The following is a 25,286-nucleotide window of genomic DNA, read 5'->3' on the forward strand; positions in this document are numbered from 1 at the left end:
CAATTTCAATTTTCTTAAATTTACCAAGGCTTGATTTGTGACCCAAGATATGATCTATCCTGGAGAATGTTCCATGAGCACTTGAGAAAAATGTGTATTCTGTTGTTTTTGGATGGAATGTCCTATAAATATCAATTAACTCCCATCTTGTTTAATGTATCATTTAAAGCTTGTCTTTCCTTATTTATTTTCATTTTGGATGATCTGTCCATTGGTGAAAGTGGGGTGTTAAAGTCCCCTACTATGAATGTGTTACTGTCGATTCCCCTTTTATGGCTGTTAGTATTTGCCTTATGTACTGAGGTGCTCCTATGTTGGGTGCATAAATATTTACAATTAGAAGTCCCTTTTTAAAATTTTTATTGAAGTATAGTTGATTTACAATACTGTGTTGGTTTTAGGTGTACAGCAAAGTGATTCGGTTTTGCATATATATATATATATATATATATATATATGCTTTTTCAGATTCTTTTGCATTATAGGTTATTATAAGATATCGAATATAGTTCCCTGTGTGATACAGTAAATCCTTGTTGTTTATCTATTTTATATATAGTAGTGTGTATCTGTTAATCCCATATTCCTAATTTATTCCCCCCCTTCCCCCTTTGGTAACCATAAGTTTGTTTTCTATGTCTGTGAGTCATGTCTGTGCTTCTGTTTTGTAAATAAATTCATTTGTATTATTTTTTAGATTCCACATATAAGTGGTACGTTTGTCTTTCTCTGTCTGACTTACTTCACTTAGTATGATAATCTCTAGGTCCATCCATGTTGCTGCAAATGGCATTATTTCATTCTTTTTTATGGCTGAGTAGTATTCCATTGTATATATGTACCACATCTTCTTTATCAATTCCTCTGTTGATTTAGGTTGCTTCCATGTCTTGGGCTATTGTAAATAGTGCTGCTATGAACGTTGGAGTGCATGTATCTTTTCGAATTAGAGTTTTTGTCTTTTCCAGATATATGCTGGGGAGTGGGATTGCTGGATCATATGGTAACCCTATTTTTAGTGTTTGTTGTTTTTGCGGTACACGGGCCTCTCACCACTGTGGCCTCTCCCGCTGTGGAGCACAGGCTCCGGACACGCAGGCTCAGCGGCCATGGCTCACGGGCCAAGCCACTGTGCGCCATGTGGGATCCTCCCGGACCGGGGCACGAACCCGTGTCCCCTGCATCAGCAGGCAGACTCCCAACCACTGCACCACAAGGGAAGCCCCTATTTTTAGTTTTTAAAGGAACCTTCATACTATTCTCCATAGTGGCTGCACCAATTTACATTCCCACCAACAGTGTAGGAGGGTTCCCTTTTCTAGCTGTGGAGACTTTAAAACAAAAAACAACCAACAATCACTGTTTGGAACTCAATTTGAGGAACTGATGGAGGGGAGCTGCTCAGGTTGAAGTGGGCGACAGGGCCAAGTCCAGCTGGTGGCCCCTCTCACACTGTCCTCTAAGGAGGTGCCTGAGGCTCCCAGAGCACTGCTGAGGGTTTGCTGAGCCTCCTTGGTTTACAGGTGAGGAAACTGAAGTCTTCTCTCTGAAGACTGTTGGTCATTAGTTGTCCAGTTTGGAGTCACGCTGTTTGGTGGTCATCAAAGATATGATCCTTGTCCTTGAACTGGCACAATGTTCAAGTAGCACAAGGAAACTATGACATAAGACCCACAGGAGAGCGTGTATGAAGACCGGATCAAATGCATGTGCTCCCAGCATCAGACAATCTCGGGAAAAACTGGGGTGGCCAGAGGAGGCTGGGCCTTGGTGGGCAAGATGCCAACATGCACAGGCTCGGGGAGAGGTTCTCCTTAGAGGCATGGGGGCAGGAGTGGTGTGTGTGGGTGCCTGGGTGGGTTGGTAGCAGCGGGGGTGGGGGTGGGGGTGAGGGGCAGATGTGAAGAGAGCAGCCTGTCTAGAGAAGAAAGTTTGTCATGGGATAGTGGATGTCGAGTTTTTGGTAGAGAACATTAGCACCATATTCCAGAGGCCTTTGGCTACAGTCCAGGGAGTTTGGATCTGACTGAGTAGCCTGTATGCATTTACTTTGGGTTGCAGTTTGTTAGGAGGATAATGTGGGAACCAATTGAAAACTGGATCAGAGTGGGAAAGAGGCAAGAGGCAGGTGGGTCTCTAGTTGGGTTTTGCAATGATTTTGGTCTGAATTTGCCTGGTGGTAGTTGGTTTGAAAAAAGCATAGGTATTGGTGATTTTGCAAAGGAAAAGCCAGTAGGGATTGATGCTGAGAGGTGGGTAAGGAAAAAAAATGATAAAGATTTGAGTTTAGGCACCAGGGCCATTGACTGAAGGCACTGAGTTAGAAGCAAGAAAAGTTGGGGAGGTCAGTTTGAGTAACAACCCAAGGACCTTTGGATGTAGGAGGGAGTCTGGCAGCTTTAGAAAACAGGGCCTCTGCAGGGTATCTCCTTTGGCCTCACAATTACTACAGGAGTTCAGCAAGACAGGTTAATAGATACTGAAAACATGCTTTGGAAAGGTCAGCCGACTTTTCCAACGGTGTAAAGTTAGGAAACCAAAAAACTGAGTCTTGTACCTGGTCTTTATTTTTTGTTTTGTTCTGTTTTCGTTTTTATACAATTTTGAAAGGTTACTTTCCATTTACAGTTATGACCAAATGTTGGCTGTATTCCCCGTGTTGTACAGTACATCCTTGAGCCTGTCTTACACCCAATAGTTTGTACCTCTCACTCCCTCACCCCTATATTGCCTTCCCCCCGCCCCCCACTGGTAACCACTAGTTCGTTCTCCTTATCTGTGAGTCTGCTGCTTTTCTGTTATATTCACTAGTTTGCTGTATTTTTTAAAATTAATTTATTTATTTTTGCTGTGTTGGGTCTTCGTTTCTGTGCGAGGGCTCTGTCTAGTTGTGGCTAGCGGGGGCCACTCTTCACCGCGGTGCGGGGGCCTCTCACTGTCGCTGCCTCTCTTGTTGCGGAGCACAGGCGACGTGCAGGCTCAGTAGTTGTGGCTCATGGGCCTAGTTGCTCCACGGCATGTGGGATCTTCCCGGACCAGGCCTCGAACCCGTGTCCCCTGCATTGGCAGGCAGATTCTCAACCACTGCGCCACCAGGGAAGCCCAGTTTGCTGTATTTTTTAGATGTCACATATAAGTGATATCATACAGTATTTGTCTTTCTCTGTCTTATTTCACTTATGCCTCCCAAGTCCATCCATGTTGCTGCAAATGGCAAAATTTCATTCTTTTTTTTTAAATGTCTGAGTAGTATTCCATTGTAGATATCTATCTATACCACATCTTCTTTATCCATTCATCTGTTGAGGGACACTTAGGTTGCTTGGCAATTGTAAATAATGCTGCTATGAACATTGGGGTGCATGTATCTTTGCAAATTAATGTTTTGGTTTTTTTGATATATACCCAGGAGTGGAATTGTTGGGTCATATGGTAGTTCTGTTTTTAGTTTTTTGAGAAACCTCCATACTGTTTTCCAGTGACTGTACCCGTTTACATTCCCACCACGAGTTGTACCTGGTCTTCTGGTTCCAGGACCAGTGCTGCTGTAGATGAGGCTGCGTCGGGGCTGGGGTTCTATAAGAGTTGTGGACCTTCCCCTCCCTCGCCTCCTGTGGGCTCACAGCATTTGACCTTGCTCCCACAGCACTCCGTCCTCTCCCGGAAGTTTGTGGAGGTGATGACCAAATACAACGAGGCTCAGGTGGACTTCCGTGAACGCAGCAAAGGGCGAATCCAGCGGCAGCTCGAGATCAGTGCGTGTTTGAAGTTTGGCCTGTGCCCCTTCACGCTTCCTGCCACGTGCTTGTCTGTCCCCAGTCGTGAGGCCCGGGGAGAGGGAGCAGCAGCCCCGCTGGTGGCTTCTGCCTTCTCTTTTGTGCCCAAGCTGAGGACAGGCCTCACAGCGCTGGTGCGTCCTGGACGTCGCGTCTTAGGCTGAAAGATGGCTCGGAGTTACCAGGCCCGAGTCGCTTGATTGCCGTGGGAACCAGCGTTTCTGCATCCATGGAAGGAAGCACTTGCTACACAGCTGCACTCCTTGGGGCTCATGACATCGTTTGCTGCCTGTCTGACGGCAGAGGATGGTGCTAGTTGCCATGAGGAATAAAGAAGTTACTACAGCCACGCCCTTTAGGAATCAGAAACCGGACTGCAGGGCCGCACAGGGCAGAAAGTGCTTTGAGTGCAGGAACCGAATGAACAAGGGCGCAGGCAGAACAAAGCACGCGTGTTCAGGAGGGAGAGGCCGTCCAGGGCCTGGGAACAGGGCGCATTTGGGTGGAGCAGGGTGGCGGATGGAGGGAGGGCTCACCCAGGAACTGGCTGCTTGTCCTGAGGACCTTGGACTCCGTGGTGGAGTGAAGGGGGCCAGGAGACATTCTGAGCTGGAAAGGAATGTAATCAGACATGGGCTTCAGGAAGGTAACTGCTGATAAGGTTGAGGATGGATTGGATTAGGGGAGAAATCTAGAGAAAGGAGAGTCAGGAGGCTTGTAAGGCCATGGTCTTTAGAGTGAACTTACTGTATTCCCATTTTCAGGGAACTTTTGAAATGGTGAGCTTTGATCTTATATTTGATGCTCTCCTCCTTCTGTTATAAAGCCGGCAGAAAGACAACAGATGAGGAGCTGGAGGAGATGCTGGAGAGTGGGAACCCTGCCATCTTCACCTCGGGGGTGAGTGATGGTGGGGGCGGGCTGGGCTGCAGAGGCAGGGAGGGCGGGGCGGCGGGAGCCCCGCAGGGGTGTGGTGAGGCTGCGGCGGCGTGATGGCCGATGGTTGGTCTCTGTGCGGCCTGGCCTAGATCATCGACTCGCAGATTTCCAAGCAAGCCCTCAGTGAGATCGAGGGACGGCACAAGGACATCGTGAGGCTGGAGAGCAGCATCAAGGAGCTTCACGACATGTTCGTGGACATCGCCATGCTGGTGGAGAACCAGGTAACCGTGGGTACCGCGTGGGCAGGGAGGAGAGGAAGCCCGGGGCTTCCTGAGAAGGGCGAGACGGGACTCCTGGAAAGCCGGGTGGGCTGGGAGAATCATTGGGAACTTGCGTAGTAGATGCTGACGTTTTGGGCAATCGCAGCCTCATCATTCATGCCTGTTACTTTGGTCTGGAAGTCATTTCTAATTAATATGGGGTTTGATGTGCTCTGTCAAGTACCTGGTTCCCTCCAGCCTCAGGATCGTTGTCTTTTTAAAATTAGAGATATGGGTTCTTAATGGTGATGCCTTACAACAATCTCCTGATAGGAACTATTTCACTGGTGACATTGAAAACATGGGGCCTTTTCCCCAGTTTATGGTGAAAAGTTAGGTTTTTGTATTTTTCCATTTTTGTTTTTTCTTCTGTATGTGTGTTTTTCCAAAAACGTTGACAGTTTTTGCTAAGGAACAAGAGCAGACAACAAAAGGATTGAAGGGACAGCAAAGTAATATTTACAGAAAAACTTGAAACGCTCACAGTGCTTAGCTTGACAGTCTGTTTTGTCCCGGGTAAGCTTGCTCAGGGATGGATGGCTCTGTCCCCAGCCTATGGTATCAGTGTCACATAGTCACATGTCTCCTGGTTCTTACGATGCAGTTAAATTCGCCACCGTGTCATGGTTTGGTGCCACTATTACCATGAACTCCCAGTGGCTCTGCCACCAGGAGAGGATTGAAAACCGCTTCCTTTGTAGAAGGAAACCTAACTGAAGCCCGAGCACCGCTTGGCTGGTTTTGACATCAGTTCCCTGCTCTGGGCTCGGGTGCCTTTCTTCCCCCCGCCTTGTGGCCTTTGAGACCATTTCTCCTGCCCCTCCATCCCTACTCTTCTGTTTTCTCCCCACACTGCCTTGCCGAGGAACTGGTTTGAGATTCGAGTGATGGTGAGTTCTGTTCTCTGTGTAGAGACTGCCATAACGCCATGGGTCGGGTTGGGGAAGGGCTGGGTGGGTGAGGGGAATTCCCATCCTAAGATGCAGAGAAATCAACTGGAGAGACCAAACCTCTGGTCAGGAAGTAATAGCTGGGAAAAGGTTGGGAATCTTACGAAGAGACTGCTGTCTCTTAACCAGATAACTCGGGTAAAACCAATGTCTGTCACCTACGGGACCTGGGAGTACCTTAGAGAAAGCAACTCTTCCCACTTTAGCTGTTGACTGACCACCTGCTGTGTGCTGGGCACTGTTCTCTAGTAGTGAATGAACTCAGTTCAGGCCGAATGAACTTGGTTCAGGTCTGACTGACCAGGAAGAAGCCAGGCAGTGCCCTAAGAACATGAGATAGATGTAGTGGGTTGGCCAAAAAGTTCGTTCGGGTTTTTCCGCGAGATGTTACAGAAAAACCCGAACGAACTTTTTGGCCAACCCAATATCTTGGCTTCTCCACATACTTTAAAAAAAAAAAAAATGGTGGCGGGATCCTTCCAAATATTCCGGGCATCTAGACAATGTGCTCCAGGTGCCCAGTGCAGTGCGTGTCACAGAGAAGTAGCTGAGTGAATGTTTCTGGGATGAGTGACAGCCACCAAGGCCTGGGGAACCGCAGGTCATCACGGGGACGTTGTGCACGTTTGCCCCACAGAAGGCTGCATGTTAAAGTTTCCAGATGCTCTTCTTGGTGCTGAAAAGAAAGAGAACCCCTTTCTCATGCAAGCTAGGACTGTCCTGGGGTGGGTTTCCTGGGTGTGACTAGTGTCTGTCCTTTGCAGGGTGAGATGTTAGATAACATAGAGTTGAATGTCATGCACACGGTGGACCACGTGGAGAAGGCTCGGGAGGAAACAAAAAGAGCCGTGAAGTACCAGGGTCAGGCCCGGAAGGTGAGCCTCTCCTGCTGCCTTCGGAGAAGAGAGTCCACTGTGCGCGCCGTCTCTCGCTCTTTCTCTCCTCCCTCTCCCCGTCCCTCTTTCTGCTGGACCCACCTCTTGCATCCGCGGAAAGGGAGCCATGATTGACCGTATTGAGAACAACATGGACCAGTCAGTGGGCTTCGTGGAGCGGGCCGTGGCAGATACCAAAAAGGCTGTCAAGTATCAGAGTGAAGCTCGGAGGGTGAGCCCTTAGTCCCAGCTGGACCGACCGGCTTCTCCTCTCTCTGGTCGCCCCCACCCGTGTCCTTGAGCCCGTGCGTTCCCTCCGTCTTGGCCTCATCCAAAAGCCTACCTCAGCTTTCCCTAGAGAATAGCTGCCCTTCCTTCCCAGGCGTGCCCCGCGTGGATCTGGCTCACTTGCTCTCTACCCGAGAACCCACACTGCAGGCAGCTCTGCGTCATTGCCCAGGTGTTTCTGCTGATCCCCCACACAGAGCTCATGACCCCTTCAGCTGTTACACTTGACCCCCGCTCTTCAGAAACCTTCCCTTCATTGCCTTCCACTCCGGCAGCCCAAGCCCTGCCCCACTTGGTCTCTTTTTCTCTATCATGAACCCAGCGGTGTGCTGATGGCTATGTGAACATTATCTTGTATCTTGGGAGCACCTCTTACTTCTCCTTTATAGATGAAACAGTTGAGAATCAGAGGTTAAGGAATTGGCTTCGGGCCACCTAGGAAGCATAGGAACCGGGATTCAAATTCAGCTTTCAATCAAGCTCTTTCCATCCTGTCTCCACTGCCCGCCCCCCACCTCTAGTTCTGGTGCCCCTGTCACCTGAGGACTTCTAAGCTTCTCTACCTAGTGACTGTGGTGGCTAGCTCTGGTGGTTTTTGCTTTTTAGCCTGCTCATTTCTCTTTCTCTTGGGCTCTGATATTTTTGTTCTTCAATTCTTTCTTTCTCTTCCAACTTTACCTATTGCTTGGGCAGGTATCTAGGGAGCTGGGAAGTTATTTTACATGATGAATCCAGGCTGGTTTGCAACAGGACCCTAACCATACTTTCTGACCCCCAGTCACTGTACTGGGTTTGACAGGTGGGAATGTACTTCGGGGGAGAGACGGACAGACGTTTGTAATTAGGACTATGTCAAAAATGTCTTTATACTCCTTCTTGAAAAGGAACAAATTAGTCACATATCTTGGCCTGTTGCTGCTTGGAGACCCCATTATGGTTGCCCTTCTATCTGTGCACATATGAAGGCTGCCGTGAGAGCTGATGGAAACTCCATATTTCCATCTGCTGGCATTGCTAGTGCAGAAGTAATTTAAGAAACAAAATATCCTAACAGAGTGTCTTTATGTAGGGATGTTGGCTTTTTATTTCATTTATTTGGATTGATAAGATGCTTCCTATGTAGAGGCAGAGGGGTTGGGTTTTGAATGACTTACTATGGCTTTCTGGTGGTTTGTAATAATGACTTGTTTTTATTTCTCTTATCCCTCTCTCCAGAAATTGATAATTATCATTGTGGTAGTGGTTGTGTTGCTGGGCATTTTAGCGTTGGTTATTGGACTTTCCGTTGGGCTGAAGTAAGGGCGGCCCGGGAGGCTGCTGCCCTGAAATGTAAGTAAATGGAAGGTACTCGGGGACTCTGGATTGGCTCCCTCTTGAGAAATGAGCCTGGGATTTAAAATTCTGCTTCTTCTCCCTGTGGTTGTCCTTGGACACACCGAGCACTCTAAGACTTCAGTACCTGTGCGTCCTTTCATCTATGTAACTCCCTATTCTCGGGTCCCGGCTGCATACAGGGGTTGGGTCTCCTGTTTGTTCCTATTCTGTGGGTTCTGTCCCCGCTCTTTGTCCTGTTTCAACACCGTTCCTCATTTTCCGAGCACCTCATTTTCACTCCCCTTCCCCGGCAAGCCTGCTCCTCCTCGGTTGGGTGCAGTCTGTGTCTGGGATCTGGGGTTTGTCTTGTGAGTTATTACTGGCTTTCAGGTATCTTGGGCTTTGCCTTCCGTATCCTTTTCAGTGTAAATGAAGCTTTGAATCGGGATTTGGGTCTGTAGGGTTTTGTTTGTGGTTGACGGGTTGGATCTCGAACGATAAGAGTAGCTAACATTTTTGAGGGCTGGGTTGTATCAGACAATGTACTAAACACCTTACACGTGCATCACTGAGTCCTCACGTCGCCCGCATGAGACAGGTGCTATTACCATCCCTATTTTACAGATGAAGATGCTCAGGCTTAGAGACGTTAGGTAACAGGGGCATGTTTGAACACACAGCTAATAGTGGACCCAGCTTCTCTTTGTAAAACAAGGTGGCGATTTATCATCATCTATAAAGTCTAGAGAACCTTAGAGGATAGCAACTTTAAAAAAAAATATTTATTTGGCTGTGTCAGGTCTTAGTTGTGGCATGTGGGAACTTCTGTTGTGGCGCACGGGTTTCTGTCTCTAGTTGTGGTGTGCGGTCTCTCTAATTGTGCGCGGGTTCAGTAGTTGCAGCGTGTGGGCTCTCTAGTTGTGGTGCGCGGGCTCCGTAGTTGCGGCGCGTGGGCTCTAGAGTGTGTGGGCTTAGGTGCCCCGTGGCATGTGGGATCTTAGTTCCCTGACCAGGGATTGAACCCACGTCCCCTGCATTGGAAGGCAGATTCTTAACCACTGGATCACCAGGGAAGTCCCAATAGCAACTTTAAAATTCAGGATATTAATTTCTTTAAAATCTGGTTAAAAGAGTAGAGCTGACCACTGAATCAGGGTTTCATGTGTACAGCAGTAGCATGACAAGAATCATCTAGTTATTGGCACTGTAAAGACTTCTGTGACTTCTCAAGTATTATTTTTCTGAATACGTGTATGCTGCCCAGTTGTGCTCTAGGATAACATCATCACCCCATCTTCATTGGGGAAGCTTTGTGAAGCTCAGTGAAATTAGGAACTTGCCCGAAGTCTACACAGCTCGCAAGGCAGAGCAGGTGTGACGCCTGAACTTTTCTGCATCTTTTTTCACTGTGCCTTTCCGCCTTCTAAGATTAGTGGGGGATACGGGGACTAAGGAGAAGGTGATTCTCGTGCCAGCAAGCTTCTGAAACTTGTATTCGAAAGGTGCTGATGGGAGCCCCACAGACAGAACAGGTGTTTTCCACCAGCGATGGTGCCTCTCTTCCCATAAGTCCTTCCAGGGGAACGCGAGAGCCCCTGGGAAGGGCCGTAAAAGGCCCAGGGATTTTCCTGGTTTTCTGCCTCCTGTAACAGGGCTTTTGGTTTCCTGTGCGGTGGGGTATTTAATTCCAGGCCCTGTCGTGGGTGCGCCGGTTGGATTTCTTGGGCTGCGCTGAGTTCTCCATTGTTCTCTCTCTGCGGCTCTCTCCGGTCTTCCCTCTCCGCCTTCTAGGTGTGCGGCTCGTGGCTGGGTCTGACTGTTGTCCTTCGCCATCACCCCGGGCGCTGACCAGCTCCTCCTCCCCCTGCCTCTTGTAGAGCCCATTTCACCCCAGCCGGTGTGGCCACCCCTGTCTTCGGATGGGAACGCAGTGTGAATGGCCTTCCTGAGAGAGAGTGGGACCTGTTCCTTTGTTTTCTTGTAACCGACCCTGGACCTGACCCAGCAAACGGTCTAGCCCAGGAGGACTCTAAACTACTGATGCAGCCCTCAGAGCCTTCTCCTGGCCCACCAACTCGGAAGCACCTTCTCCCGGACTGGAGGAACTGCCCCAGCTTCTCCTTGTCCCCTCCGATGTGTCACATTATGCCCCGCACCTTGGAGAGCCTACCTGAGACCTCCCCAAGGTGCTGTATTTTCTACCTCATGGAGTGTTCTTCTCCCCAGAATCGCAGTGTATTTTTGGGGCGGTGGGGGGAGATCATTAACAAAGCAAGGGGATTCTTCCAAGTCTGGCAACAGTGAGGCTTGGACCTGAGTCTTCTACCTGGCAGGATCCCAGTCCTCATGGCTGGCTGTCCCTGTCCTGAAAGTAGGAGGGACTGGCAGAGGTCGTTCTGGTCTTGGAAGCTGACTTCTTGTTTGAAATTCAGCCTCAAATTAAGCTCTTGGTGTGTTCAGCTCGATGGCCAACTCGATCTCTGTCTATGCTCTACTCCCTCGTGTTGACTCAAGGAGGCGCTGCCAGGAGACAGTCGTCTGAGGTTACCGTCTGTAAAGGCTGGGGGTATGGAGTAACTGTTTCCGTGTCTCAGTCTTGGGAACTGGCTGTTTACTGTTAGAGTGATGCTTTGTGAAGCCATTGCCTTGAGGCCCAGAATAACCAGGCACTAAAATTAGGCCAGGGATGAGGTGCTTGAGTCTCAGGCTCTGGGAATGTTTCAGGCTGGGGCGAGTATGAATATTCAGTCATTTCATGGGTTCCAAGTGTATTTTTATAATTGTGTGTGTGAGATGTATGTACCTATATGTATGTGTCTCTCAGGAAGTAGGAAACTGGAAATGAGGATATTATAACCTCAAAAAAATAACTTGAGCTAGGCTAAAAATTAGGTAAGAGACATTTGCTTACCTGCAAATGAATCATAGTAGAAATGTGATCTTCCCACGTCATTGGGAAACCTGCTGTTGTCTGCACAAGCGCTCGGAGAGTCACAGATGGTTGGGGTGAGGACTAACTTGATCCCCATTAGGTTTTTAGCAGACAGGAGGTGTGACAAGCCCGACACCTCTCCCCACTTGCTGCCTGGGCTAGGCTTGTCCTGAGAACATCCCACAGCAATTTGATATCGTTCATGTGACCTTTGGGATGTCCTGTCTCCAGGACGGAGTCAGCTCGGGGAGGCCAGGGTCTACTCAGCAGCTCTTCCTGCCCCCAGATTAATGAGCTTGATAGATTCCTTGTCGCCCCCACTTGTCATGGAGCAAACAAAAGCCAGGAAATGTTTAAGTGTAGTGACCGTGCTGAGCCAGTGTGAGCCCCTTAGATTCCCTGCTGGTCTCTGCCAGCCTCCCGGATTGATATTTCAGCTTTGACTTCAATGCCTTCTAGGATAGGCTGAGCACGCTAAGCCAGGCATGGTCCATAGGCTTCCCCTGCAAAGGAATGATTACTCCTAATCTTGCCCGGCACCTGGACAGAGCCGAGGGGACGCCCTTTTGCCCATGGCTATGATGTCCGACAGGCCTGGCTCCGGCAACGAGGGCAGACAAGCTTCAATCACAGACAGATCTTTGCTCTCCTGAGATTGAGGCCTGGGGCTTATAGTTTGGAATACAAGTGAAGGGATTTTCGTTCTTTCTTTGTACTTTTTTTAAAAATGTAAACTTGATTATTTTATTGCTAATTTAAAAATAAATGACTTTATATTGATTGTGAAACAGTTCTGGCTCCATGTCCCTGTAAAACACTTGGTGATTGGCTGCCACCGTGTGGTGACTTTCGTTTAGGTTTCGGAAAGGGGTTCAGTTTGGTTTTAACCATGTGCTAGATCAGATGGATCAGAAGTTCTAATTTTTGAAAATGGTTTAACTCTCAAAGAGTGCAGTGTAACTGTATTTGAGTCTTAGATTTCAAGGGATTTCCCCCGCCGCCCAAAGACTTCAGCTGATTCACTGAGAGTATCTGGCTCTAGGGGGAAGTGGCTGATAGGATGGCAGCTAGAAGGCAGAACAACATACGAAACATCCTCTGAGCTCGCTGTTGATCTGATTTTTGCATCTCTCACCGAGAAGTAACATTTCTCTTAGTACCCTGGGTTCTAGAAGCCAGATCCATCTCCCTTTACCTTCACATCTGCTTCCATGCCCACACCCGCCCTTGTCTCCCTCCCTCTGGAACCCTCTCTGCAGTGGCATGGTTTCTCACGTGCTCTTTCTTTCCTCGTCTGGATGCGCAGAAGAAGATCATGATCATGATCTGCTGTGTTATCCTTGCGATCATCTTAGCTTCTACTATTGGGGGCATATTTGCCTGAAAGAAAAAAAGAACAAAACAGGTGAGCCATCTGTGGGGAGGGTCAGGCCTGTTTTCGCTCGAGACGCTTGTGTCCTGAGGGCTTTGGTTGTCACCAGGTGCCTTAATCTGTGTGGGACTGGGTGCTGGAATAAAGGTTGGAGAAAACCAAGAAAAATGAGTGAAGAGGGAGTTGGTAGGGAATAGGTAGACGGGGAGACAGAAGGTGGCAGTCTGTCCCATAAGCAGGTCTGGTAGCAGAGTGTTTTGTTCAGAATGCTTTGCATAAGGGTGTTGATTTCCTGTAGTGAAATCTGGGCGTTGGCATGTGGGAACGGCAGAGGAGAAAGAATTCTTTATTGCATTAGAAGCACCCTGAACTCTTTGGAAGAGGGCCACACAGGGAGCCCTAAATAAATATCAATAAAATTTTTCCCGTATGAGGTTAGGACAGGTTTTTGTAGCCTTGTGAGTAGTCCCTTACCCCTGTAGACAGGCTTGGTGATCCTAGCCCCACACGTTTTGCTGTATAATCTGTGATTTTTTTCCCTCCGTTTTTGTTATCCCCTTCAGTCCTCACAGATGGATCCTCATCTGGCATTTTCAATTCTTCTTCCACCTCTGTGGTGCCGTCCCTTCTCCGCTGCAGATTCCTCAAAAGCTCTTCTTTCCATTATGAAACCACTCAGGACACAGGACCTCAACCACCTACCAGTTAAAAGTTACGCAAAGGGAGATTTACAAAAATATGGACTTGGGTGGCAGGCAGGGGTGAAGGAACAGGGAGTACAGCACTGTGTAGCAGGTTAGGCGGATGGTTAAAGGAGGAGACTGCAGGGTAGAGGAGAAAGCATAGGTTCCCGTTTAGGAAATAAACTTGGAGCCAGAGCCCATGCTGACGTTATGGCTGAAGCACACCCGGCGCGTCAGGATCTGATTTTAACTGCTGGGAGTCGATCAGGGTCAGGGCACTTGTTACTTCTGCTCTTCCAGTTCTAGGTCTCACCTTTGACCAAGGCTCTGTCTCCTTCCTTCTTCAGGGTCCAACATTCTCCAAGGTGACTGTCTAACGATAGGCCCCAGGCACATCTCCCTCGCTGCTGTCCCCAGTGCTTAGCGCAGTGCCTGCTGCTTATAGCTGCTCAAGAATCTGTTGACTTTATCTGAAATTAAGCTCTGATTTCTGCTATGGCCGAGTCCTTGGACTTGCCTCTTAAACGCTTTAAGGCAGCAGGGGGAAATGGTCTGTGTCACAGGCTGTGTAGAAATGCCTGGGAATGGTCGATCCACCCACACAGAGGCACAGCAGGCCCCACTTTCACAACATACACTCTAAAGTCCTTTTTTTACGGGAGGTGGTGATAGAGTTCTGTCAACGGCCTCTTACTTTGCAGAGGTGGCTGGCCCCGGGATTGTGGTTCAGTAATGAAACGTGGACCCCGTAAGAAACACGTTATGCTGTGACTGAACACCCAACAGTCACGAATACCATGCTCTGAACCCTAACGAAGAAGGGGTGACAAAACTAGGTCAGAAAAACGAGGCTGTCACTCACACCCCTTCTCAGTGATTCACGTTTCCAGCTGAAACTGGCTTTGTTGGCCAGCAACTTGTGTACAAGAAAGTGTTCCAAACACTGTCCCCCATTCAAGGTTCAGGTGTGTTCTAATGCAATTTAGTGATTTAGTACAAGAGGGTCACTAAAAATATATTTAAAAATCACGGTATACAATTCTCGAGGACCACACAACTGCTTAAATTTGTACTTTTGAAAGTAAATTATTTTCTTTGCCGGAGGTCTTACTTTTTAAGAAAGTGGGATTTAAAAAATTGACATTTTAGTCAGTGTGCTGTTTTCTGCCCACTTTCAAAGCAAATGGTTTAATATTTTTCCTATCAATCTGTATTTCCTTTGGTTTGAATACAGGAGAGAAACCATTGCTGGCTAGCTCTGAAAAAGAGATGAATTTTGTTAAAGGCGAACAGGGAGCTGGAACCATGGGGCTTTGAATCACCCCGGGCCCTTGTTCATTCAACAGTAATGATCTGAGTGCTGTGTGGCACCCTGCACTGTGCTAGGACCTGTAGGGACACAGATATAGAGCCAAATACCCCCATCCCCGGAGGGTTTCAGGCCTAGGAAAGACCACACAATTCAGGTTTTGTTTCTATCAGTTCCTTCTGCTAAAAGGCAAGGGTATGCCTGTGGCCGTATTGTCCAACATCCCCCCTTCTAAGACTGAGAGAAGATGGGTGGCTGGGCGTAAATAAATATGTTGAATCAATTAACCTATGTACTGGTGTTTTCTTTGCTTTTCCCAAAACATTAAAAGTCTGTAACTAGTAAAATGTCATAGAAACTAGCTCCTGGAGTGTGTATATACAAAAGGCAGTACCGACATTAAGTCTGACTTGAATCAGAGGTGGGAGATGCAAACATCTGCTTCAGCCTTGAAGACATTTATCTTATACCGGGGAGGATCAGAGCTCCTAACAAACAGTCAGTCAGGCCCGGTTCTTAATCATTTAAGGGAATTGGTGACCAATGAGAAGTTACATCATCTTGAGGTGATGCTCAAACTTTATTTAATATAAATGTAATGCACTTTAAAAAACCTGACAGATAACGTACAGCTTTTCAGAAAGCATCTACTCATATGCTGCTCCTTGGTTATGACATCAGAGCTACCCAAAGACTTGAAGGACTGGCTGAGGGGAATAAACAGCCTGTGTCCGTTTCCTGCTCACATCCTCACTACACACGTTCAGGCATGTAGAACTTGCCCCAGTATCGCCCCTTATGGGTCAGGTCGTAGGGGCTCAGCACTTTCCGTATCCCCAGCATGTTGGCAGTGACAATGCGCTCAAAGGTCCAGGGGTTTTGGTTGGTCCGTTCTCGTTCTTCTTGATCTTTCCACATCTTCTCTAGAGTCTCACGGCTCACGGCCTTCGCGGGGAAGGGCAACTTGTGGGCAACCTGGTTGAGGAAGCCCTGTACCTCTTGGAATTCGCAACGCCCGCCCATCTCTACTATGAGGCGGCCAGCCTTCACAGGGGTCACGTAGTGGTCGATGGCACCTTTGCCGCCCCCCATGCGCTGTCCCATGCCCTTGCGGGTGACGGGCTTGAAAGGCGCTGGTACTCGCCATAAGGCAAACATGTTCTTGGGGTCCATAGACCGGTTGATTGTCAGGCGCATCATTTCAAAATGCCCCCAATGGAGGTAACCGCCACCCAGTGCCTAAAAGTAAATGGAAGAATTAGAATCCTATGGGGCTTTAGACAGCCTTCATGGGATCTATTATGTCTCTTCTTTTATGGTAACTGTGGCTTCAATGATACACATGAAAGTAAAAATATAAGTTCTAGTAAGTACCATGGAGGAAAAGCCTAGGGTACAGTAATAAATGGGAATAAGGGTGGACCCGCTTCAATGGATAGCCAGGGAAGACCTCTTTGAGGAGCTGACCTTTATAGCTGAGGCCAGAATGGAACGAAGCAGCCAAGGGAAAACAGATGAGTGCTCCAGGCAGAGGAATGGCATATGCGAAGGCTTTGGCGCAGCACATGGCTTGGTGAGTCTGAGCGCAAGCCAGTGTGGCCCGAGTAGAGAGAGGAATAGGAGCAGGCTGAGCTCTGAGAGGCTGGCAGGGGCTGATCATGCAGGCTGTGGGAATCGGACGTTAAAACATCTCTGGCTGCCTGATGATGAGAACCAAATCCTCGTCCACAGCCATTTGTGTAGGTACTGACGTCAAGTCTGCACGGAAGCTACTGGATGAGTAAGGAAACGTCTGTCCCAGGTACTAAAACATGGATACTTTTATTTTGACCAGAGGCTTGAGAAAATCTCATGGTCTAATTATGGGGTAAATTAGGTACCCTCTTCTGCTTTTACATTATTTTCACTCTACGTAAAACAAAAAACATTTATGACTTAATGCTTACTGGGTCCTGCTCATCAGTTTAAAGAGCAACTAGTGGCAGTTCTAGTAAAACCTGTGGAGGAAGAGACGAGAATGAACTCAAGGAGTCTATTTGAATCCCTGGCTTCCATCCTATAGCCGCTTGACGCTGGACTCACCAAGATCGCAAAACTGCCTTCAGTGAACTCAGTGGCTTCGGTGGAAGGTCCCCTTATGTCACTCAGGTTTTTAGGCTCTCTTCTGACTTTTCTTCCTTCTGCTTTTACATTATTTTCACTCTACGTAAAACAAAAAACATTTATGACTTAATGCTTACTGGGTCCTGCTCATCAGTTTAAAGAGCAACTAGTGGCAGTTCTAGTAAAACCTGTGGAGGAAGAGACGAGAATGAACTCAAGGAGTCTATTTGAATCCCTGGCTTCCATCCTATAGCCGCTTGACGCTGGACTCACCAAGATCGCAAAACTGCCTTCAGTGAACTCAGTGGCTTCGGTGGAAGGTCCCCTTATGTCACTCAGGTTTTTAGGCTCTCTTCTGACTTTCGGCACAAGTGGTACCCTTTCAACAAATCTAAGCTTGGGCTTTTCAGGAATGGAAACATCTAAAAGCACAGATGACCAAGAATAAGTCAAACCACACATCTCAAAGGATTCATTTTCTTCCTAGAAAGATTTTTAACAATCAGGTCAAAGTCTTAAAGTTACCACTCAACAACCATTCCAAGTGTGTTAGGTTTATCTTGCGGATGCTTTCACTGACACTGGAATCTTCTGATTACGACAGTGGTTGATGCAAATGTTTTTGAACCTTTTAAGAGAGCAGAGTTTTAACCTTCAAACCAAAATGCTTTTTTAAAATGCCTACTCTGTACCTAACACTGAAAAAGGGACTGTTAGAGAAGGTACAGAGATACGAGAGTGTCACAAAATAACACTGGGTAACGTTTTTGAGTGTGTGTGAATGTTTACTAAGTGCTGGAATTGAGCTGAATGCTTTACATGCATTATCTCATTTAATCTTTAAAACAACTTGATAGCCTTGGTATCTTTTAGGGCTTCCTTTTTAATATTTTTAAACCTTTAAAAGTTAAACACACATGTATCAAAGGGCCCCATAAAAAATGTGAATTATCACAAAGTGAACACACAAACGTACCCACATAACTATCATCCACATCAAGAAACAGAACATGAGGCAGGTAGTATTTTTAATCTCCATTTTATAGAAGAGGAACTTCAGGCCTAGAGACATTTTATAATTTGGTTCGGGTCATCCAGTCAAAACTGCAAAGCTAGACAGTATGTCACTTAAGAAAAAATACCACACTGCCTCTCTGATAACAGAGGTAGTGGAAAGGATACTATATTGTACATCAAAATACCTAAGTTCTCCTGCTCTGCCACATTCCTGTTGGGAAACTTACAACCTAGTACTCCTTTGATCAGTGCTCTTTCCTTTATATATACAGGGGCTTTTCACGCTGAGACCTGTACTACAATGTGCTTGCTGGGTGAGGGCCAGGCATGCTATGTCTCTATCATGACTGACGTTTTGACAATATGGAAAAAAAAATTAACTTGTAAGTCATCTAAAGTATTTCTTTTTTTTTTTTTTTTTTTTTTTTTGTGGTATGCGGGCCTTCCTCTGTTGTGGCCTCTCCCGTTGCGGAGCACAGGCTCCGGACGCGCAGGCTCAGCGGCCATGGCTCACGGGCCCAGCCGCTCCGCGGCATGTGGGATCCTCCCAGACCGGGGCGCGAACCCGGTTCCCCTGCATCGGCAGGCGGACGCGCAACCACTGCGCCACCAGGGAAGCTAAAGTATTTCTATAGTAAAACAAGCATGGCTCTGTGATGGAGTCCAATATAAAACAGGAGACTCTAAGGGCTACAGAAACTGCCCCCTGCCATTTCTATATGTAGCTACAGAGAAACTTAGTAATGCTTTCTCTTGCCTCCACGGCCATATGTACTCCAGTGCATGTAGTAGTTCCACAATTATGTGTAGAAGATAAGGCCCTCAGAGGTCAAGGCCCCTTTCATTTTTTTGAGATTTCCAATGTATTAAAAAAAAAAAAGGTAAGTTAGATATACCAAATTGTGGCTTACCTTAATTGTTTATATTAACAAATTAATGCTTTTCACATAATACTGTTACTGACTGCACATGTGTAACCTCATTTGGAGAAAACATCAAAAGTCTAAACTGAGGCCAGTTAGGTTTAGCTGAGTGGGCAGCTGTGGGTCATGCACCAGTGGTAGGCCATAGGGGAGATATTCCATGACAGGTTGGCTCCCTGAAAGCAGGAGCCTTTTTGAGTTTCTTGTTCCTCGAGCGTTTAGAACACTGCCTGGCATACAGCAGGCCTTCAATACATAATTACTGAATGGGTGAATGGGGATAGGGGGCACAAGAACACTCCTACTCTTTACCTATCCTCTGCTGGGTTCCATCACAGAAAAGGCTTACAAACAGGAAAGCAGATAAGCTCTCACCTTCAAAAGTTGGCACCGGGAGCAGCGTCTTTAGGCCAGCGCTGGCGGGCGGCTCTGCCCAAGAATCTACAAAGACAGATCAAGTTAAACGACGAAGGCGAGAAGGCCAGGGCTTGGTACACTCTGGACCAAATATGCTCCTGACAGAGGTGTCCTGTGGGTTTGGGACGTGGGTTCCACTAAAGGGGCTCACAGGCACAGCCCCCCGCCCCCAAAGGACAAGCCGGGGACTCTGGGCGCCGATCCCCAGGTTGCACGAACGCTGCTGACCCTTTTGCACGTCTGCACGAATCTTATGGAGGGCGGGGCGGCAGCAAAGCGCAGCCCCTTCCCCTTGCTTCCGCAACCGTGCGCAAAGTCTTGGGACTGTGCGAGATACCCGATGCGGGGGAGGGGTGTGGAGAGGGAGGGCACAGGGGACTTCTGACCTAACAAAGGCGCCCGCAGGAGGGGCGCCCGGGCGCGAGCCAGCAGCCGCCACATGGTCACGCGCTTGCGGTCGCGTCGGGCTCCCCACGGCGACCGCAGCGGACACTTCGACGCGGGCAGGGAACGCAGCACTCCCGAGCCACGCCGGAACCGGCTCCAGCCCCCACCTGGTCGGGCCGGAAGTTGCGTTCGCGCCGGTCCCCACTGCGGTGAGGGAGGGGGGACGCGGAAGAAACCGGAGCCTCGGAACCTGGGTTCCGGCCTGGTGCGTGCGGGTCCCGACCCGGCGCCCCTTTGGCGGTTGGGGGCTGTGCGTTCTTTCTGGGGTCTCTCCGGAGATGAGGGCGGCAGGGTGGGGAGTTCTCTCCGCGAAGTACCATGCTGAGAAAGCCTGGGTTCATATGGCAAGTTGGTTCCTTACAATTCACTGCATTACGCCGCGTCTCTAGCCCCCTTCTCCCCGGCAAGACGTTAGAAAAAAGCGAAGAACTCATCACTGTCTTACCATTTACTGGGCTCTTGCACTGTGTCGGGCGATGAGTACCTCATCCTTGCGTCTAGTCCTCCCAACGAATCCATGCGATAAGTAAGTCATTACACCCACTTTGCAGATTCCATCTCGAAGGTCAACTTTCCTAGGGTCACACAGAAGGAAAACAGTACAATCAGTATTTGAGCACAGTCGGTGTGACTCCACAGACCCCAGTGAACGGACAATATGACTCGATATCAAGTTAAAATGAAAAAGGTATAATTATTCGGGGAGAATGTTGGGCAAATCACTTTTATGGGCATGAAGCTTTTTAATATTTAGAAAGAGAGTATCTTTTTCCAAGCTTCTAGGATACCGATGGGATTACCAATTAAGGCTGATGTCTATTGTATTTAAATCATGCTAAATCTGTGCGTGGTCTTTCTCCAAGGATTAATATCGTAAACGGCAACAAATAAAACCTGTAATCTCGCAAAGCTACTGGAAGAACTCTCCCTGTCCACAGTTTTATGTACTTCTTGGTTATTTGCACACTGAATCTGTATCAAAAGAGTTAGTGAATTTTATTACAGCCAATCGTTTCTGTCCCAAGAGCAGTTTTAAAAGGGTTAAACTGCCCCCGCCCCCTCAGCCTGTTTCGGATTCTGGGCAGCTCTTCTGTGCTCCCCTCTCCCTTCCACCGAAAGTGGGAGATTCAAATGTACTCAGGTATTTTAAAATCTCAAGCTGAATATTGTATAAGCTTATTTGGATGGAGAATAAAGCTGCAGTACAATCACTCTTTGATTGGTCTGTAAGTCTTTTGGTGCCCTAAAACTTCTACCTCATTGCTTATTTTAAAAGAACTAAAAATTAACTCACAATTCTACATTTAAGGAGTACTGTAATGTCTATTTTTCTTGGTAAGAGTTGTGTTAAGTACAGTGGAGGATACAAATATGAAAAATCAGTGATCCTTTATGAATTTATATTTATGTAGGGATGATATGATGAGAATACAAATAGCTAACGTTGAGATATGAGAAGTTTAAATAAACGGTTGTGAAAAATCGAAGGATGGACCTGAGGTCTTCCCTGATCACAGAAAATCATTTTTCCCTTCGATTTTTCACAGCTCTTTATTTACTCTTCTCTTCTGATAGTTCAGTGGCAGTTATTTGTAGGAAACTGAGGTTCAGGGATTAAACGATTTGCTACACAGCTAGTATGATGCAAAGTAGGATTAAGAACCTTGATGAACTTACTTTTATTGGAATGCATTTGTTAACATCTCCCAAAAGTTGGTCTTTGGACTTTCCTGAGGCCTCTGTTAAAAATGTAAATATCTGATCCCCACTTATTAAGAAACTCTAAAGGTGGGGTTCAGGAAGTCCTATTGTGAACTAGCCCTACGGGTGATTCTAATGCCCACTCAAGTTTGGGAATCAGTGCTCTATGAGCACTTTGAAAATTTAAAAAGTAGAGTATAGGTACAAGGCATTGTTTCTGGACTCTACAGGCCAGTACTCACTGGGATGTATATTTTTCCCACCTGTATAAAAATTATCTAACACCTCAGTTTTTAATCTTCTTATTTAAACATCCAGAGATAACAGAAACTTGTAGCCCAGCCCCAGGTCCGGTTGTTGACTTAAATGGCACACACAGACACACACACACACCTTACTGCCATGAGAAAATTAATGTGTCTACACATATTCCAGAGCTTTCCAGCTAAATTAGTCAGTCCCAACTTGGGGAGTTAATAGAGTTTTACAAGAGAGCTATTTCCAGCATTTCTCAGGGAGTAAGTTAACAGGTACGAAGAATGGATCTAATCCTAATTGTTTGGCCAAGAAGAGGGAACAATGCCAACTACTGTTCATGCTTTTGTCTTGGCGTTTACAGACTAGATCCATGGTATTCCTATGAATTTTTTCACCATAATAAATGATTCCCTATTGTGGCTTAGTCAAGTTATTTACAAGTCTGTTATTATAGACCATACTGTAATAAACATCCTTATACATACCATTTTGGTACTGTTTTGGTATTTCTTTTGAGCACATTCCAAAGAAAAATCACTGGATCAAAGGGATGGTCATTTAAAATCATTTTACCTCATAAAATTGCCTGAAACTGGCCTTCACCAACAATGTTTCAGCGTGACTGTTTATATACACCCTTTCTGAGGAAGGATATGAAAGTTCTTTTAGAGCTTTGCCAATATGAAAGGTGAAAAACCACATCCAATGTTATGTTTATAACAGGGTTTTAAAGCAGAATTGCTTCTGACTTAGTTTTCCCTGAGGGCCCAAGGTATGTGGTAATCCCCGTATTCCAAAGTGAGGAGCTGGGCCTCCTAGGCTGGAATTATAAAGGAGCTGGTTGGAAGTGGCTTTGCTTTTCTTAGCTACCCACTCTCCTTCAGCCTGTAAAAAGCACTGGAAAAATCAAGAAAGGAAGTGAAAACTGGCAATGACAATAAAGATTTCTTTGGACAGAGTTGATATACTGTGAGTTTCCCTTCCCCTCGCCAATGGTTAGGGAGGAGGTGATCCATCAAGCTGAGTGAGAGACGCTTCAAGATCACGCAGAGAGCTTGATATGAGGCCTCTGCAGTTTGAAGGGGGTTGGTGTTGACACAGGCTTGGGAAAATCTGTTTGGAGGCTGATCAAAGCAGCCTGTGACCTCAGAGTAGAGAGAAGTAGCCACATTACTACTGATGGCAGGTCAAAGGTGTGAATATCCTGTTGACCAGATGCACACCCCAGTGCAGTGTGTGGGTTTACGGTTTTCTTATATCCTGTCCAACGGGACCCCATGGAGAGACAGGGAGAAAGAAGGTGGAAGCGGTGTAATGATGGATGTCCACGGCCTGTGAGAAGAATTATATGCAAACAGCCAACCATTTAGCAGAGATGAATTTGCCTGCATCACGGGAACTGAGATGTCCTCAGCAGTTAGGATTAGGGTGTGTGTGTGTGTGTGTGTGTGTGTGTGTGTGTGTGTGTGTGTTTGTGTCCTCTGAAGACTCCATAAAGCACCATAAGAGAAAGAGTATACTTTAAACTATACCCGGACCTGAGTCAGTACTGTTGGGTGCTATAGCAAAGTACCCCAGACTGGGTGACTTAAACAGTAGAATTTTATTGCCTCACAGTTCTGGAGGCTTGAAGTGTGAAATCAAGGTGTCAGCAGGGTTGGTTTCTTCTGAGGGCTGTGGGGAAGGATCTCTGCTTGGCTGGTAGATGGCCGTCTTCTCCGTGTGTCTCTTCATATCATTTTCCCTCTATGTTTGTCTGTCATGTGTCCAAATTCCCCCCTTTTATAAGAACGCTAGTCTTAGTGGATTAGGGCCCACCTTAATTACCTCACTATAACTTGATTTCCTCAGTAAAGATCCTTTCTCCAAATAAGGCCACATTTTGAGGTGCTGGGGGTTAGGACTCCAACTTATGTTTTTTTCAGGGGAGAGGAGGATACAGGTCAACTCATAACAGGTGCCATGACGGTAAGCCATCCCAAAAGGGTCAGAGGTGAGGGGTCAGGGGCAGAAAAGATCTTAAGTGATTGGTAAATGTGCAGAAGTGAGGAAATAGAGACCTCTTCCCTTGCCTCCATTTTTGTTTTCACCACTTTCTACCTGGAGTTGGGCTGAGCTGGGAGCGGGGAGCAGCTTTACCTTCAAATGCAATTCAGAGTTTGGATTTTTACACAGTTTTGGACATTTTAGTTACTGAAATCAATATGTTTTCTGTGGCTAGAAGCAACAGCACAACTTTATTTTTTTAATATCAGAGAGTAATGAGAAAATGCAAAAAAAAAACCCAGGCTTACAGAGTTGGTTTGGATAAATAGTAGCAAGGTAAACTAAAGTTGATTTCTGATAGCCTTCTCTGAGTTCTACTTAGTGATCTAACTTACATCTGGTTATACTTAGTTTGCTTTTTTGTTTTTATTTTTTATTTTTTTGGCCAAACAACATGTGGGATCTTAACTCCCAGACCAGGGATCGAACCCGCAGTCCCTGCATTGGAAGCACGGAATCTTAACCACTGGACCACCAGGGAAGTTCCTTAGTTTGCAATAACTAGCAATAAAAATTTTAAAAAATAACTGGCAGTGTTGAACTTTTTCTCATCTCTTTGGTTCCATATGTTTTTGTCTGTTTGTTTTACTGTATGTGTGATTTGCTTGCTTGTGTACTTTTCAATCATACTGTTCATTTTTTTATCGATTCAAAACTGCTTGTTATGTATAGGTACATTAACTCCTCTTCAGTTGTATATGTTTTGATTTTTTTTTCATTTGTCAGTATGTCCTTTAATTTTTTTTTGAGGCATGACCGTTATGATGTTTTTTTTTTTTTTTTTGGCTGTGCCGCGCAGCTTGCGGGATCTTAGTTCCCTGACCAGGGATTGAACTTGGGCCCTTGGCAGTGAAAGCGAGGAGTCTGACCACTGGATTGCCAGGGAATTCCCCATTATGTTTATTTTTAAGCAGTAAAATCTGACAGTAATTTTTTCTTAAGAGTTTTTGACTCTGATCACATGCTTATAAGGGCCAGAGGTAGGGATCTAATATAATTCTTTTCCAAGTTGAAAATCCTCATTTAATATGTGACTTTATAATGTATTAAATTCCCACGTAATTTTTTTGATTCCTTTTGACATTTTATTCCGTTCTCATGTTCTCTCTGTTCTGAAACCAGTGATACACTGTTTTAATCATTGTTACTTTATTACACATTTTCATATATGTCTTGTCAAGGTCTCCATTTTTGCACTTTACTTTGCAAAAAACATTATGGCACGTTTTGCATGTTTGGTCTTCAAGATAAAATTTAAAACTTTTTGTTAAGTTCCATTTTCTCTCCCTTTCCATTTTTATTTTCTTGGCCAGAATTCTTGTGCTTCATATTTTTGTGTGTGTGTGTTCATTTTAATCTCAGAATCATTTGCACTTCTGAGTAAGACTCAAGGCTTTTGCTATTTCAAAGAACTACAGGCTCTCAGCTGGGAGGGGCTAGAGGAGTCAAGTATTTAGTTCTACCTCCTCATCAGCATGTTATCTTCAATCATGAACTTGCTACAAGTCATTCAGATAGCTGGTTAAAGGCAAGTACAGTTGCATATTGTTTTTATTTTATTTTTTATTAAAAATTTATTTATTTATGTATTTAATGGTATTTCAGGAAATTGATTTATTATCGTAGGTTTCAGAGCTTAAAGCTGGCATTGATGAGACAACTCTAAAGGGTGT

The 25,286-nt window shown here is 46.3% G+C and overlaps 2 protein-coding genes across 14 annotated transcripts in view; one reads left to right on the forward strand and one right to left on the reverse strand.

Annotated features, from left to right (window-relative positions):
* The window catches only part of STX3 (syntaxin 3), a 48,269-nt gene extending 33,281 nt beyond the window's left edge, over positions 1-14,988 (forward strand). Inside the window, exons 6-11 of one of the 13 annotated variants that reach the window (XR_008619562.1) lie at positions 3,647-3,755; positions 4,603-4,676; positions 4,805-4,939; positions 6,693-7,035; positions 12,644-12,742; positions 13,273-14,988. Coding sequence is in view for 11 of the 13 variants with exons in the window: in XM_024133207.3 (XP_023988975.1) it covers positions 3,647-3,755; positions 4,603-4,676; positions 4,805-4,939; positions 6,693-6,938 (564 nt within the window). In the remaining 2 variants the exon portion in view is untranslated. Of the gene's footprint in view, positions 1-3,646; positions 3,756-4,602; positions 4,677-4,804; positions 4,940-6,692; positions 7,526-8,306; positions 11,602-12,643; positions 12,743-13,272 lie in introns of those variants that run through there. The other 12 variants (XM_024133210.3, XM_024133209.3, XM_028500971.2 and 9 more) reach the window with 12 other exon arrangements.
* Positions 14,989-15,245: 257 nt separating this feature from the next.
* MRPL16 (mitochondrial ribosomal protein L16) lies at positions 15,246-19,725 on the reverse strand. Its single transcript, XM_007118787.2, has 4 exons — positions 19,548-19,725; positions 19,120-19,185; positions 17,078-17,226; positions 15,246-15,940 (listed from the first exon to the last, which is right to left on the reverse strand). Exons 1-4 carry the CDS (start codon positions 19,600-19,602, stop codon positions 15,455-15,457), a joined length of 756 nt encoding a protein of 251 aa, XP_007118849.1. The 5' UTR covers positions 19,603-19,725; the 3' UTR covers positions 15,246-15,454.
* Positions 19,726-25,286: the final 5,561 nt, after the last annotated feature.

Source organism: Physeter macrocephalus, chromosome 16 (assembly GCF_002837175.3).
Source record: "Physeter macrocephalus isolate SW-GA chromosome 16, ASM283717v5, whole genome shotgun sequence".
Classification (NCBI taxonomy): Eukaryota; Metazoa; Chordata; class Mammalia; order Artiodactyla; family Physeteridae; genus Physeter; species Physeter macrocephalus.